This window comes from Talpa occidentalis, unplaced genomic scaffold (assembly GCF_014898055.3).
Source record: "Talpa occidentalis isolate TD23 unplaced genomic scaffold, MPIMG_talOcc4v2.1 talOcc4.10, whole genome shotgun sequence".
Classification (NCBI taxonomy): domain Eukaryota; kingdom Metazoa; phylum Chordata; class Mammalia; order Eulipotyphla; family Talpidae; genus Talpa; species Talpa occidentalis.
The window spans coordinates 35,844,908-35,858,371 of NW_023600993.1; the positions used below are offsets into that span (position 1 = coordinate 35,844,908).

Consider the following 13,464-nt stretch of genomic DNA (forward strand, 5'->3'; position numbering starts at 1 on the left):
TTTTCAAGCAACCAAAAATTGGCAAATGTGACCGACACAGGAGCTTACAAATGTTAGATCTGATGTGAGAAGTGACAGAAAGGGAGAGCGGAGGCTGGTTCCCAGGGGTTCTGGCTAGAGCAGCAGGGTTGATGGCAGGGTTACTTAAGGAGGTGCAGAATTCCTGGAAAAGATCAGGTTTGGATGAGAAAAAGGAAGCATTAAGTTAATAATCTTGAAGGAGCACTTTCCATACTCATTCTTCCATCAGCCTGGTTTGAAAGGCATCAGATAGGAATACATCTTAATCCCCTCTTCATTGAGTTTCAGTTTGGTCCCCTTCACCAAAGTAGTATATCTCTGACTTGGTCCTATTTTCATCCTTCACAGGACGCATATGCTCCTGGCACCTCTCACTCGGTAGCGTATGGCCCAGGAAACCTCTTGATTCAGCATATCTTGCCACTCATGTCCCATCTCTTCCCTTCACTTTGAGTCATGAGCTTTCAAAAAAAAGTTCTGCAAGAAAGATGGAAATAAGAAGCTCTTTACTTTCTTATGTGGCTATATTATTTATTCCCATGTGATGACCCGTGGGGGTTATCCTTGATGGCTCGAGGATAGATTTTAACAAGACGCTCCAAGAAGACGGCACACTATTCACTTCTGAATGCCTGAGATCCTTACCAAGAAGCAGAGGAAAGAGGGTACAGTGGCTCTCCCTGATGATAGAAAGGCTGTAATAACTTTGAGGATCTCTTTTCCTCTCAGATTTACTAACTTAAGTAGAAAAGAACAGAGTTCCATTATCTCCAAGTGGGGTTGGGAGCATCCTTGAACTTTGAAACAAATTCTGTACATCCCTTACCTTCTACTCTTTCTTCCAGTCTCCTTTCCTTCCCCAGTTGCATCTGTCTCCTGATCCTGGCCAAGCAGGTGATGATGTTAAAAATCAAGAGTGGGGAAGTGGAAGTCAGGTTATGCTAGATGACTGGAAGTAGATTTGTTTTCCATGGTTTTCCAAGTTTTTCACAAGGTCATCTTCAGCACCATCCTTGTGCTTCTCTGCAAGGTGTTTTTTTATTTTAGAACTTAATGGAGAAACTAAATCCTCATGCCCAGAAGGTGCAAAAAACTATGCTGTTCAGTTCTGGCTCTCACATTGAAACTAATTTCAAGCCACTCAATACATCTCTTATGGTAGCTGTTTGAAATTGAGAAAATCTGATAAGGAGGAAAACGTTTTCCTTTTTTAAAATTACAGAATGTATCACAGATTTTCGAAGTTCTTTACAGACCAGGCATTAAATGCTCCTATAACAGAAATTACAGCATTTATGGAAATGAGGCCACATGCTATAACTTATCTTCTGCTGTAAACATTGGGAGACACACTTAACTAGTCATTCTCCAGTGCCAGCTGAGTTTTGTGTGGGCCACAAAAAAAAAGTCTTGTATTCCCAAACCTTCTGACAGATGGAGAGATTATGAAAGATCTCTTGGGAGTTGTTTCCTGTTATATATTTTAAGTAACTGAGCTCCACTATTTCATCCTTGGAGAAGTTTCTCCCCAATGTCTCTGCCTTTCCTGTGTCTGGTACAGCTATGGTAGTTCTTTGATTAGAAAGCAGATAGTCCTGAATCTAAAATCTGTTCTCTTAAAATAGAATTACTCTACTCACAAGCATGGGCCAAACTACAGGAATGCTCCATGATCTGATTCTGCTCCCAAGACATGTTATGAGAATTTTATCTTCTGTATTGATCATGAACTGTATATGGCAGGTGTCCTGGTCTGAAGGAAGGTAAAGAGTCAGCATGTCAAGTCTGCCAGCTGCTGTGCAACCTGGCAACTTTTCTCCAAACTTGACCCCTGATGAGAAGGCTGTCAAGCTCTGTCTCAAAGATGCAGAAGACTTCTTAAAATAATCTTCCTTCTTGGAATAAATTCAAGAGTAGTTCTTATATTAGTGCATTTGGAGCTTCTTACTTCCAAACCTGAAAAAAAATGGAGAGAAACTTAATTTTCTTTTGATCCTATATAATTCTACTTCTTCTAGAAGGCTGTGGTTCCTCAATTCCAGAACCTCAAAAAACAGTCTTAAAATCATGTAATGATCCTCAGTAGAAGATAGCTGCTGATCAGTGACCTCTTGAGAAAAATTTAAAAATAAAGTGTGTGACACCATGGTTAAAATTGTCTACCACCTGATTCTGTCATAGAATTTACCATTACTTTGCCCTTCATTCACCTCTATTTATTTCTAAACGTCTTTAAAACCTTTTCATCTCTTTTTTTCCCCACACCTCCAGGCCTTGGAATACCTTTTCAAGTTCATTGTGCAATCAAGGATCCTGTACTCACGAGCCACCTGTGGGATGGAAGAGGAGCAGTTCCGATCCAGCATCCAAGAACTCTTCCAGTCCATCCGGTTTGTTCTCAGTCTGGACAGCAGAAACTCAGAAACACTCCTTTTCACTCAGGTATGTGAGTTGCTGGAAAGTGTTGTTCCTTGCAGGGAAGTTTTCTGGTCTGTATTAGCAGGTAATTTCTGTATCCTCTGGTTTCCAGTCAGTGAAGCCCTGCCAGGCTCATGTGTGATTTACAAGGAAATACCTAATAGAACAAAATGCAATTGTTACTTCAAAGCCAGCTATGTCCCAGCTGCCAAATATGAAACAGCTTTATGGTGAAGAGGCACAACTTTATTCCCAGGAAACTTCTTTATACCAGATTTACTTAGCTGCCATTTTGTTAGTTGTTTTTGAACATCTTATTTGCAGTGGATATTCAGAATGTATTAGGGATTTTACTTTTTCTAGTCACTGTGTTAATTTTTAAGACTTGAGGTTAGTGCTTGTCTCTTTCCTCTGTAGTAGTCTGTCTCCCCAAGGCTTTGGAACTATTATCAGAGTGTCCTCAAAGTGGCACTCCATGGGTCTGTCTGCCAGAGCCAAGATTCTAACAGCAAAGTCTCTAAACACACACACACTCCCCTTGCCAGGACCATTTAGGTCGCTGGTCTCTACCACCATCATCAGTAATCCTCATGACTGATTACATCACACATTCACCATCCTTTTGGGTTTACACTTGAGACTACCAGGCATCACTTATGAAGGAAATAACTTACAAAGTGCTCCGATTTCATGTTCTCAAATAAACGTCATTATCCTCGGGAAATGGTCCAGTTCTGAAAGCTGGATTGGTGGGGCAGGGTGTGAGTGGAATCCAACTAGGGCTGCTTGGAAGCACAAAGCTCTCTCTGCCATACTTTATTTGATAGGTTTTGGTTTTGGTTTGGGACAACAATTGAAAAATCAAAATCTTGATCATAAAGACAAAATTTTATTTTATTTTTTTATTTATTTATTTATTTTTTTTAAATATTAAATTTTATTTTTATATTCCCCCATACAATTGCAAACGCCCCATTCTGACCCCAATCCTTCCCCTCCCGCCCCCCACCCCCCAAAAAGTGTCTCTGGTTCATAGTTTTTTTGTTGATTTTGATTTTCACTTTCTTATATTCATTTTCCTGGTCCCTTATTTAAGTTTTCTAGATTCCTGCTATGAGTGAGACCATCCGGTATTTTTCTTTTTCTTTTTGGCTTATTTCGCTGAGCATGATCCCTTCCAGTGCCATCCATGTTGCTGCAAATTGCATGTGTTTATCTTTTTTGAATGCTGAGTAATATTCCATGGTATATATGTACCACATCTTCTTGATCAAGTCATCTATTTTTGGGCATTTGGGTTGTTTCCAAAGCTTAGCTATTGTAAACAGTGCTGCTATAAACATAGGAGTGCAGGTGCTCTTTGGAATTGATGTTTCTGTGTCCTTTGGGTAAATACCTAGGAGTGGAATTGCTGGATCATATGGAAGCTCTATGTTTAGTAGGTCCAGAAATCTCCACACAGCTCTCCATAGTGGTTGGACCAGTTTGCACTCCCACCAACAGTGCACAAGAGTTCCTTTTTCTCCACATCCTCGCCAACATTTGTTGTTGCTAGTTTTTTTAATATGTGCCATTCTCACTGGTGTGAGATGGTATCTCATGGTAGTTTTGATTTGCATTTCCCTGATTACAAGTGATGTTGAACATTTTTTCATATGTCTGTTGGCCATTTGCATTTCCTCTTCAGAGAAGTTTCTTTTTAGCTCTTCTGCCCATTTTTTGACTGGATTATTTTCTTTGTTGTTGCTGAGTCTCATCAGCTCTTTGCAGATTTTTGTGATCAGTCCTTTATCATTAGTGTTGGGTGCAAAAATGTTCTCCCAGTTGGTGGGGTTTCTCTTTGTTTTTGTTATTGTCTCTTTTGCTGTGCAGAAGCTCTTTAATTTGATGTAGTCCCAGCTGTTTATCTTTGTCTTCACTATCACTGCTTTGGGTGATGTGTCTGTAAAGATGTCATAAAGACAAAATTTTAAATCCATTTTCTGAGCAAAATCAACTATGAGTATAAGCCATGTTGAGTTGAGTTCTCTGTGTTCTCCTCTCTTAGGAAATAGCTTGGCAAGTTATAAAAACCTGAGGTGACCTGATCCCCAGCACTTTCTCCTGTCTTGATTTCCTTTCTGGTTCTTCTTGCCCCATACCCTAAGTGTGAATGAGTGAAGTCAAAGGTTGGGGAGGAGACACTAAAGGAAGGGGTGCTGGAAACCCTCTTCAGCCTTTTACGGCCTTAATTTATTGTCTGAGCATATAAGCTAGAAACACACTTCACTCCCTGCTAACTACAGCTTTGCTTGCTTCTGCAGGCTGCACTTCTCAATTCCTTCCCAACCATCTTTGATGAGCTGCTCCAAATGTTCACCGTGCAGGAAGTGGCAGAATTTGTGAGAGGGACACTGGGGAGCATGCCCAGCACTGTGCACATTGGGCAGTCAATGGATGTCGTAAAGCTGCAATCTATTGCCAGAACTGTGGACAGTCGCCTGTTTTCTTTTTCAGGTAAATGAAGTTGGGATGAGAGTCAGACTTACTTTTGTCCTTTCAGGGCATCAGACAAGTGGTAGAATCAAAGGTTCAGTTTTATCAACCATCATACAAGAAGCTAGTGGCCCTTAAAATGCAGCAGGTTTATTTTTTTTTTTTAATAAATTTAGAGAATACAGCCAAGACTTAGGCCTACTGCCTCACTCACAATTATTTTCTGGGGACCCACACCCTGGGGCATGCCATGGGTAGCTTGCAGAGCAACCTCCCGGCCCACAAGTCTAACAAATTATAACACTGCCATACCCCCAGTAGGATGGGAAAGAGGGGTCACAAGAGAGAAGGCTCTAGCTTGAGGAAACAAGGACATCCAGTAAATAAAAAAGAGGCCCTGAAAGTAGACCCTGAGGACTGATTTCCTTGCCTCACCAGTCAGATGGATCCCTTTTCATCTCTTTGAAGACGCCTCTAAGGATTAAACAGAGATGTACGGAGTCCTTTGTGCTCCCCAAGAGCTCATGACAGCCTAACAAATACCATCAGTAGTCCAGGCTGCCTTTCAGAAGGAACCTCTAGATTAACTCCTAAAACTGCATTAAACATGATCAAGTTCAACCCTGCAGTGCTACCAAATATTTACTGGCCAAATGTTAAGATCAATATAAGTCTGATCCTTTAAGTGAAATGTCACTCATAGAATATACTTCTAGGACATGGGAATAAATAAAATGTGCTAGCAAAAAAAATTATTGTTAGAATTTTTATAATTAGAATTTTTAGTAGTGAATTTTTTTAAGTTTAACTCTTACAGTATAACAACAATGATTTCTCAGCCCCAGTGCTGTACTTACTTGCAGTACTAAATAGTTATCCCCTCTGACTTAACTCTGCCAATGTGGCATATTGCTGATGGTAAATCTACCTCCAAGAAAAGTCAACTATTCTCTACCAGTAGTTGTTTATGATAAACACTTCTCTCTTCTCCAGTCCCTGGATTGAAGATTTTATCAATTTGGACACACTATGACCAAGGCCATTGTACACACTTAAGCTTTATGCGCTACTTAAAGATGTTTCTAGAGTATATGGGAAGCCAGGCAGCAAGTTGCCCTTGTTGACATACTTTATTTCTAATATTTTTACATGTACTTGCTGATTTCCACAGTCACTTAAAAATTATTTTTAAACTTTATGTGGTGGTAGAACTATATAATTGGATTTTGCGACAACAAGCCACCACCAAATTTTCATTTGCATCTCACATTCATTGAATTCTTGATTGCAGCATCTTCCCTGAGCAGGAGATTTTCACCAGTGGTTATTTAACCCACACACATATTTAACCCACACACATATTCTCAGAGCATGTCACTTACTGGACTCTTCTTCAGCAGGTTCCAGTAACAAACTACTATTTTGTCTGTAGGCAGTTATTAGTTGTTATAAATCCTGCTTTTTGACATTTTGGTCTACAAAATATGGTAAACACTTTTCTTTTACCCAAGTATCCTTTTAAACATAGAGCAGCTGTCACTCTATCTTAGTTGAACGTATTGTAAGTATTTGACAAGGCAGTCCCAAAATCTCTTGTGTGTCATGTTATTTGTCTTCAACTGAAAAACACTTCCTTTCTGAATTTCATCTGGAACACTGATATGTGGGCAAACATGAACAATAAGTCTAAAATGCCATGGGTTGTTTGTGTTGCTGGTGATCTGACTGAGTTATGAACCTACTCATGGCCAGATATGAGGACGCCTACAGGGTCACACAATCACTGACCACATAGGGGTGCTTTGTTCACACTTGTATTTTGCTTTTTCTTCTTACCACAGTTATAAAGTAAATGCAGAAAAGGCTGTTAGCACCTCATTCTACAGATGGGAAAATCAAGCCCATAGGAGAAGGCAACCTTCCTGGGGTCTTGGTGTGAGTTAATAAAAGAGTTTGACTTGGATCCAACCTTCCTGAATTCAGGGTTCTAAATATAGTCATTTCCTAGTGAAAATGCTACTCTAGTTACACTGAAAAGAAAGGGAAAAACACTTGAATTTATGCAAGTAGGGTGGGCAATAAGGGTTACATAATTTTCAAAGCCTGTGACAGGTTTTCTATATTTTCCTCCATTGCCGTGAACATACCTAGAGCCCCACAAGCCTGAAGTGAAAACGAAAGAGGCCTACAGAGTTCCAGAGTAAAAACTTAGGGGTGTGGAAGTTTCAGGCCCCCTTGCCAGCATTGTAAAGAGGAACCACTTAGGGTCCATATCAAGTCTATGGGCTCAGTCAGTGTCGTCCATAGAACTAGGTGTGTCACTTAAATGGCATTTTCACTGTAAGCTATGCTTTTCATTTGAAGTCTAGTCATTAAAGAGATTTCATTTGGAAACAATCTTCAAATATTAAACCTGCACAAAAGACAACATATACTAAAACTCAGAATGAGAAAAAAGGAAAGAAAAAGGGAAGGGTATACCATGGGATGTCTTACAATGTCCAGGGAGTAGGTTTTTAGGCTCTCATAAGGGAAGGGGTGACCACCAGCTTGCCTCCATTGCCAGCCCTTCCTAATTTGAGATTAGCTTAGTTCTGTATTGCCACTGACTTCCAGAGGTATCTAGTTCTCTGAAGGGCTTCTTCACCTGTGTGTTTTCTCTCCCAGAATCCCGCCGCATCCTGCTTCCTGTGGTTCTGCATCACATTCACCTTCACCTGAGGCAGCAGAAAGAGCTGCTGATCTGCTCAGGGATTCTTGGCAGTATCTTCTCCATCGTCAAAACCAGCTCTCTGGTAGTGGCCGCACACCCACTCTGCCTCCCTCAGCTCTGCCCTAATCTTGTGTCTTTAGCCAGAGCCAAACCAACAAAGATTGCTTTGTGTACTTTTCAGTCAGAGAGGCTTTCATCAGAGACAGGGAGTGCCCAAGTGAACAGAAGCCTGTGTGTGCCCAGCAGGCTCCTCAGCACAGTAGTCTTGCTATTTTAAAAAGTTGCGCTACCTTGAATCCACCCAGGAACATAGTTGTCTGTAGTACCAGAAAGCCCAATGCTGTGCCATGTTCTGTATCTTTCAAAAGGTATTAATCCTGTGTTCCTTCAAGTGTTCTGAGGATCCTCCGCCATGAGCATATGATGCGGGCTCCAACTCAGAAGCAGCTTGCTCATACAGACTATTCTGTCAGTTTCCTGGCAGCTTGATTCCACCCATATGGCATTCCCATACTATGCCAGATGAGGTCAGGATGTGCAAGAGAGAAATGTCGCTCACAAGAGCTCTGAGCCTCATGGGGTGGTAGAATTGTACTTAGGGTGAGGTAATTCAACTAGTAATGCTTTAGCCTGTTTTTCTTTCCTCTTTGTTTTTTCTTTGTAAAGGAGATCTATGGTAGTAAAAGAAGGAGCCAGGGGAGACGGGGAGGGAGGAGGGAAGGAAAGACCCTGAGTCAATTTTAATCATATTTTTTATTTTATATTTGTGTGATTGTTAAAGAAATGAATATTTCTTATAGAGAATTTGGAAACTACAGCAAAGTATAAAGAAAATAATTAAGAAAAATAATGCGTTTGGTTTTTTTCCTCTATACCATTTTATTGAGATAAGGTTTTTAGAGAATAAAATTTCAAGGGCATTTAAAATGAAAGTCAGTAGCCAGGTGATAAGAATATTCAAGGTTAGTGTATCCATGTGAATCAGGAGAGGTGCCAAAAAGGAAAGAATATGCCTGGTTCAAACGCTACAGGATTCAGAGACCCAATAGGGTGCTTTGGTGTCCAGACTTAAAATACCATCTGGTGACAGGGGCCCAGCTTGGGCGAGTGACTGTGATGGTTGCAGTGGCTCTGTTGTTGGCTCTTGGCTCCAGGCAAGGCCTGGCAGCTCTCCTTCACACCAGGCCTCAAAGAGGCAACACCAAGCACACAAGGTCCGCTGCCAGAATAGCCCAAGGTCAGACTTGAGGGGATAGGAGACTTATTGCTAATGGAAAAAGAGTAATTGAAGGGGGAGAAAGAGAAAGAAGCAATGAAAGCAGAACAGGCCCTGGTGGAAATCTAAAGGAGATAATCTGGTTGTATTTGTGGGGCTAGAAGTCAGGTGCAACTAGTTGCTTACAATTACTCAGACTGCACAGGTAAGAGTCTTTTGATCAGTTCAATACATAAGACAACTTTGGCTCCAAGAAATACTCAAATTTATCAAGTGAAATGAGGCATAGTGCAGTTATATTGAGTGGATGGATAGGGGATTAGATGAAATTCTAGCTCCATAAGAGCAGAGATACTATCTTTCTTGTTCATCTCTGTATATCCAGGTTCTCAGTGACTGGCATGTGTTAAATTCTTAATAGATGATGTTTGGATGGACAGATGGACATTTGAGCACTGGAGGCTTGGAAAGGAGCAATAGGAATCTTTTAGTGGGATCATTAAGATCAATCTACAGGATGTGAGATTAAATGCGAAAGGTCTGTAAAAGAGAAGCACAAATTTCCTAAAGTCAGAGCCTGGCATCTGGGAAGCAGCCCTTTGTGAGGAAGCATGCTCTGTTATTTTTATGGGGCTGCCTGAGAAAGATGCTAAGACCAGGGTCTTCCAGGTGGACCAGGGAGCACGAGCAAGAATGCTGAGGAGCTAGAACTGAGACCCAGCCTTTCTGAACAACATTCAGGGCTGGTGAAGATTGAGATCACCTGAGGAGAAAACAGTTCTCAGAAGGACTGAGAAACTTCTATGTATGATGGCAGCTGTGAGGTGCTGCTGCCACAGCCTGTTACTGTGAATACTATTTTCTCATAGTGTTAGTCAACAGTGCTGTGCTTTCTCTGGACGTTTTTAGGGAAATCAGAGAAAATGTTTAATTCAGGACCTTTGCTTTCACTTTGGACTTTGAAATCAATGTATCTGCCTGAAGTACCGAACTTTGGGTGCTACAGCAGTGCTAGATTAGGGTGAGGCCTAACCACCCTGACAGGCTAACAGCGGCAGGTGTGCCTCACCTCCACTCAAAGCTGCTGGCCTGGGTTCCTTCACACTCTTTACTAGTGAGACTGAGAGCTCAGTGTTGAAAACACAATCTAAAGACCACTCCTGACGTGGCTGACTAGTAGGCACTGCCAGCTATATGTCAGCCCAGCCTGGTGCTAATGGTGTGCTTTCTTGCTGCTTGCTCCAGGAGGCAGATGTCATGGAGGAGGTAGAAATGATGGTGGAGAGCCTCCTGGATGTGCTCTTGCAGACTCTGCTCACCATCATGAGCAAATCGCATGCTCAGGAGGCGGTAAGAGGGCAGCGGTGCCCGCAGTGCACAGCCGAGATCACTGTTAGTAACTAACATTCAGGTTTTCTTTCTTTCTTTTCTAACCTGGGGTTCCTCCATGCCAACCCCCATCTCACCATCCCACTACCTTCATCTCAGCCTCCCTTCCTGCATGGTTGTCAGCATGCTGCCCTCTCCCTTCTCAAATCTGACTTCCATCTCCACTCTGAAAGGCCTAGGTTCATAATTCTAAGAGTCTACTTTAGAGCAGGTTCAGGGAACACTTCTTGTCCTGCTTTCCTGCACACTGTATCTGTTGGTCTTTGACTTTGAGCCAAGTCATTTTCAATAAAGTGGAATGAAGCAGAGATGTAGTTAAAAGATTGAAGGTAAAAAATAAAAGTCTGTTCCCTCTAGGAACAGACTTTCCTAAATGATGTGCATGACAGAATAATTTTCTCAGAATTTGCTTAGTTTTACATTTTAGTTGCTTTTATATATAGTGTTTGTATCTAAATATCCAGCATCAGGAATAATGTTGAAATATAATTGCACTGGCTTTACTGAATAATGATTGTTGATGATCTAATTAGAAGGGAAATATACTGGGTCAGGGAGATGGGGCCATGGGCCCCAGATTCTCCACTTCTAGACCAGAGTACACTTCTCAACCCTCATGTTAGAACATGATAAACAGATTGCATGGAATCTTCCAGTTGGAAGGTAGGACATCACAATGATCTCTTTAAAGAAAATGCTCTATGGGAGCAAGCTAAGCTCCAGCATGCTTGGGAGAGCAGAGGACAAGCATGCGTTTTAGAGCGTTGGCTTTGAAAAAACATTTGCTCTCTTAGGCGTGCTTGTTGAGAGCACATGCATCCTAATGTGCCCTTTATACACCCACGCTTCTAACCAGCAGTGACACAGGGCTTGCTGTGAGCAAAACCTCGATTTATGCTCTTTACAATATAACTCACCAATATTAATGAAGTGATTCATCGTATATAGATTAAATGGAGACAATAATACTACAATTTCCTGAGCATCTTTTAATGTACTGAATTTTTTCTTAAATGTTTTGTGTACATTAATTCATCTGATCCCACAGTGATCTGTGAATATAGTTTATTACGCCCATTTTTCAGATAAAACTGAGGTTCATGTGCATGTATATTTTAAATATCTATATATCCATCATATAATAGTGATTTCATGGGTCTAGAATGGATTTAAGATACAAAAAAAAGTTGTCAAATTCCCATGAGTTTTAAAACATTTGAAAATCATCCAAATTAAGTAATTGTCCTCTATCCCTTCTGAGGAGGCAACCTTCTAAGAGGAGGCCATGCTTGGCTGCCTCATTGCAAAAGGTGAAAGTCTTTTAAAAGAGTCCTTAAAGCAGATTTTCTTCCATGTGTCCCAGCTAGAACTTGATGAAATTTTAAAGGCTCATCTTTATCCTTAAATTTTTACTTGTCTTAAAGCCCGTAGCTTCTCTTCTCATAAAGATCAGTTTTGACTCCTCTGGTTTCCTGACAGTTGTGTTTATCTGCTGTGTTCCATCTTCCTGGTCCAGTAACCACATGTAAGGTCCAGGAGATCCTCAAGTTGATCCTTGAAAAAGGCTGCACCAGCCTTTTACAATTTGGGCAGAGTCCAAATTGTCTCCCAAGAAGGCCGAGCACCCTATTCTAAGTAGCTCCTCCACACTCACTATGGTGTTGTAGTGACATATAGTGAAAAAGGACAATTTAGCAGAAAGTTTCCTAGGAGAAAACTAGTATATCTGTCTTACTTTATCATAGTTCTTTGTTACAGGCTAAGGTTTTTCAAATAGTCCCATGCTTCAGAGGTCTTACTAAAGCTCTCAAACCATCGAGGCCTCCCTTAGCAGAAAAGAAAATTCATTTTCAGGGCTAGAGTTGTCACATTCCCTTTCATGGTCATTGGGGCCATCTCAGACCCTTCCTTCTTTCCTTGCCCTATGTGGATCTGGGGGGACACAGCCTTTATGGATTGGCCCTACTAAGTGTTTTTTGGGTTGGTTCCCAGGGCGAATATGTGTCCTGCCTTCTCTCTCTGCTCCGCCAGATGTGTGACACCCATTACCAGCATCTTTTGGACAACTTCCAGAGCAAAGATGAACTCAAGGTAGGCACAAAGCACTGACCTCTCACCCAGGATAGAAAGCATGCCTCTGAAACTACCCAGAGGCTTTCCCCCAGCAGAAATTATCTTTCCTCTGGATAACCTCAATTGACCTATATTTATTTATATTTATTTTTTTAAAGATTTATTTATTTATTTATACAAGCACTGGGTACTGTCAGAAGCACTGGAGGGTGAGAGAATTCACCAGAGCCAGAGCGGGGAGCAGAGCAGGCAGAAGGACCGAAGTACACTGCTGAGGGGAGCAGCGGGCGGCAGGAGAGGTCTGCGCGCCATGTGGGACCCTCCTCCTGTGGCCGGGGAGCAGCCGGGGATCGAACTGGCACTGCAAAGGCTGTGGGCAGCTTCGCAACCCAGCGCTCAACCGCTGCGCCACCGGGGAGGCCCTATTTTTTAAAAAGATTTATTTTTATTTATTTATGCGTACAAGAACCGGGGTACAGGCCAGAGGTGAAAGGATTCACCAGAGACAGAGTGGGGAACAGAACAGGTGAATCCACTGAGATACACTGCTGAGGGGAGCAGTGGGCGAGGCAGGAGAGGTCTGCTGTGCCGTGTGGGTCACTTCCCTGGCCAGGGATCAAACTTAATGCTGCAGTGGTTGTTGATAGCTTGATAGTGCTGAGACTTAACCCCTTGCTCCACCAGGGAGCCCCTGACCTATATTTAAATTCACTCATTCTGTCTTCTGCCAGTTCAAATCTTCTCTTAAGCCCCTCTAGTGAAGTTTTCATTTCAGTTATGCTGCTTCTCAACTCCAGAATTTCTATTTGATGCTTTCAAAATAATTTCTATCCATTTTATTCATATACTCTATTTGGTGACATACTGTCCTTATACTTTCTTTTTTTAAAAAAAAATTTTTTACATCATTGTTCATTTTTAAACAATATTTGCTTCTCCCCAGCCCCTGAGGTGTAGTCTCCATAGAATTTCCTTCAGCAATGCACCCTTACACCATCACCTCAGTCCCCTGTGCTCCTCCCTCCTCCGTGTGATCTCTCTCCCTCTTCCTCCCCTGCAGTATGTCTCTGGTTTATAATTGTCTGTTTTAGCTTTGTTGTGTTTGTATTGTTATTATTTTTTTACACTGATGTCTTATTTTGTTCCCCTATATTCCTGC

At 41.6% G+C, this 13,464-nt stretch overlaps 1 protein-coding gene across 1 annotated transcript in view; it reads left to right on the plus strand.

Annotated features, from left to right (window-relative positions):
* The window catches only part of DOCK3 (dedicator of cytokinesis 3), a 245,020-nt gene that overhangs the window by 175,745 nt on the left and 55,811 nt on the right, over positions 1 to 13,464 (plus strand). Inside the window, exons 22-26 of the mRNA XM_037501571.2 lie at positions 2,293 to 2,463; positions 4,743 to 4,935; positions 7,582 to 7,709; positions 10,089 to 10,235; positions 12,225 to 12,323. Of these exons, the coding sequence (XP_037357468.1) occupies positions 2,293 to 2,463; positions 4,743 to 4,935; positions 7,582 to 7,709; positions 10,089 to 10,235; positions 12,225 to 12,323 (738 nt within the window). The remainder of the gene's footprint in view (positions 1 to 2,292; positions 2,464 to 4,742; positions 4,936 to 7,581; positions 7,710 to 10,088; positions 10,236 to 12,224; positions 12,324 to 13,464) is intronic.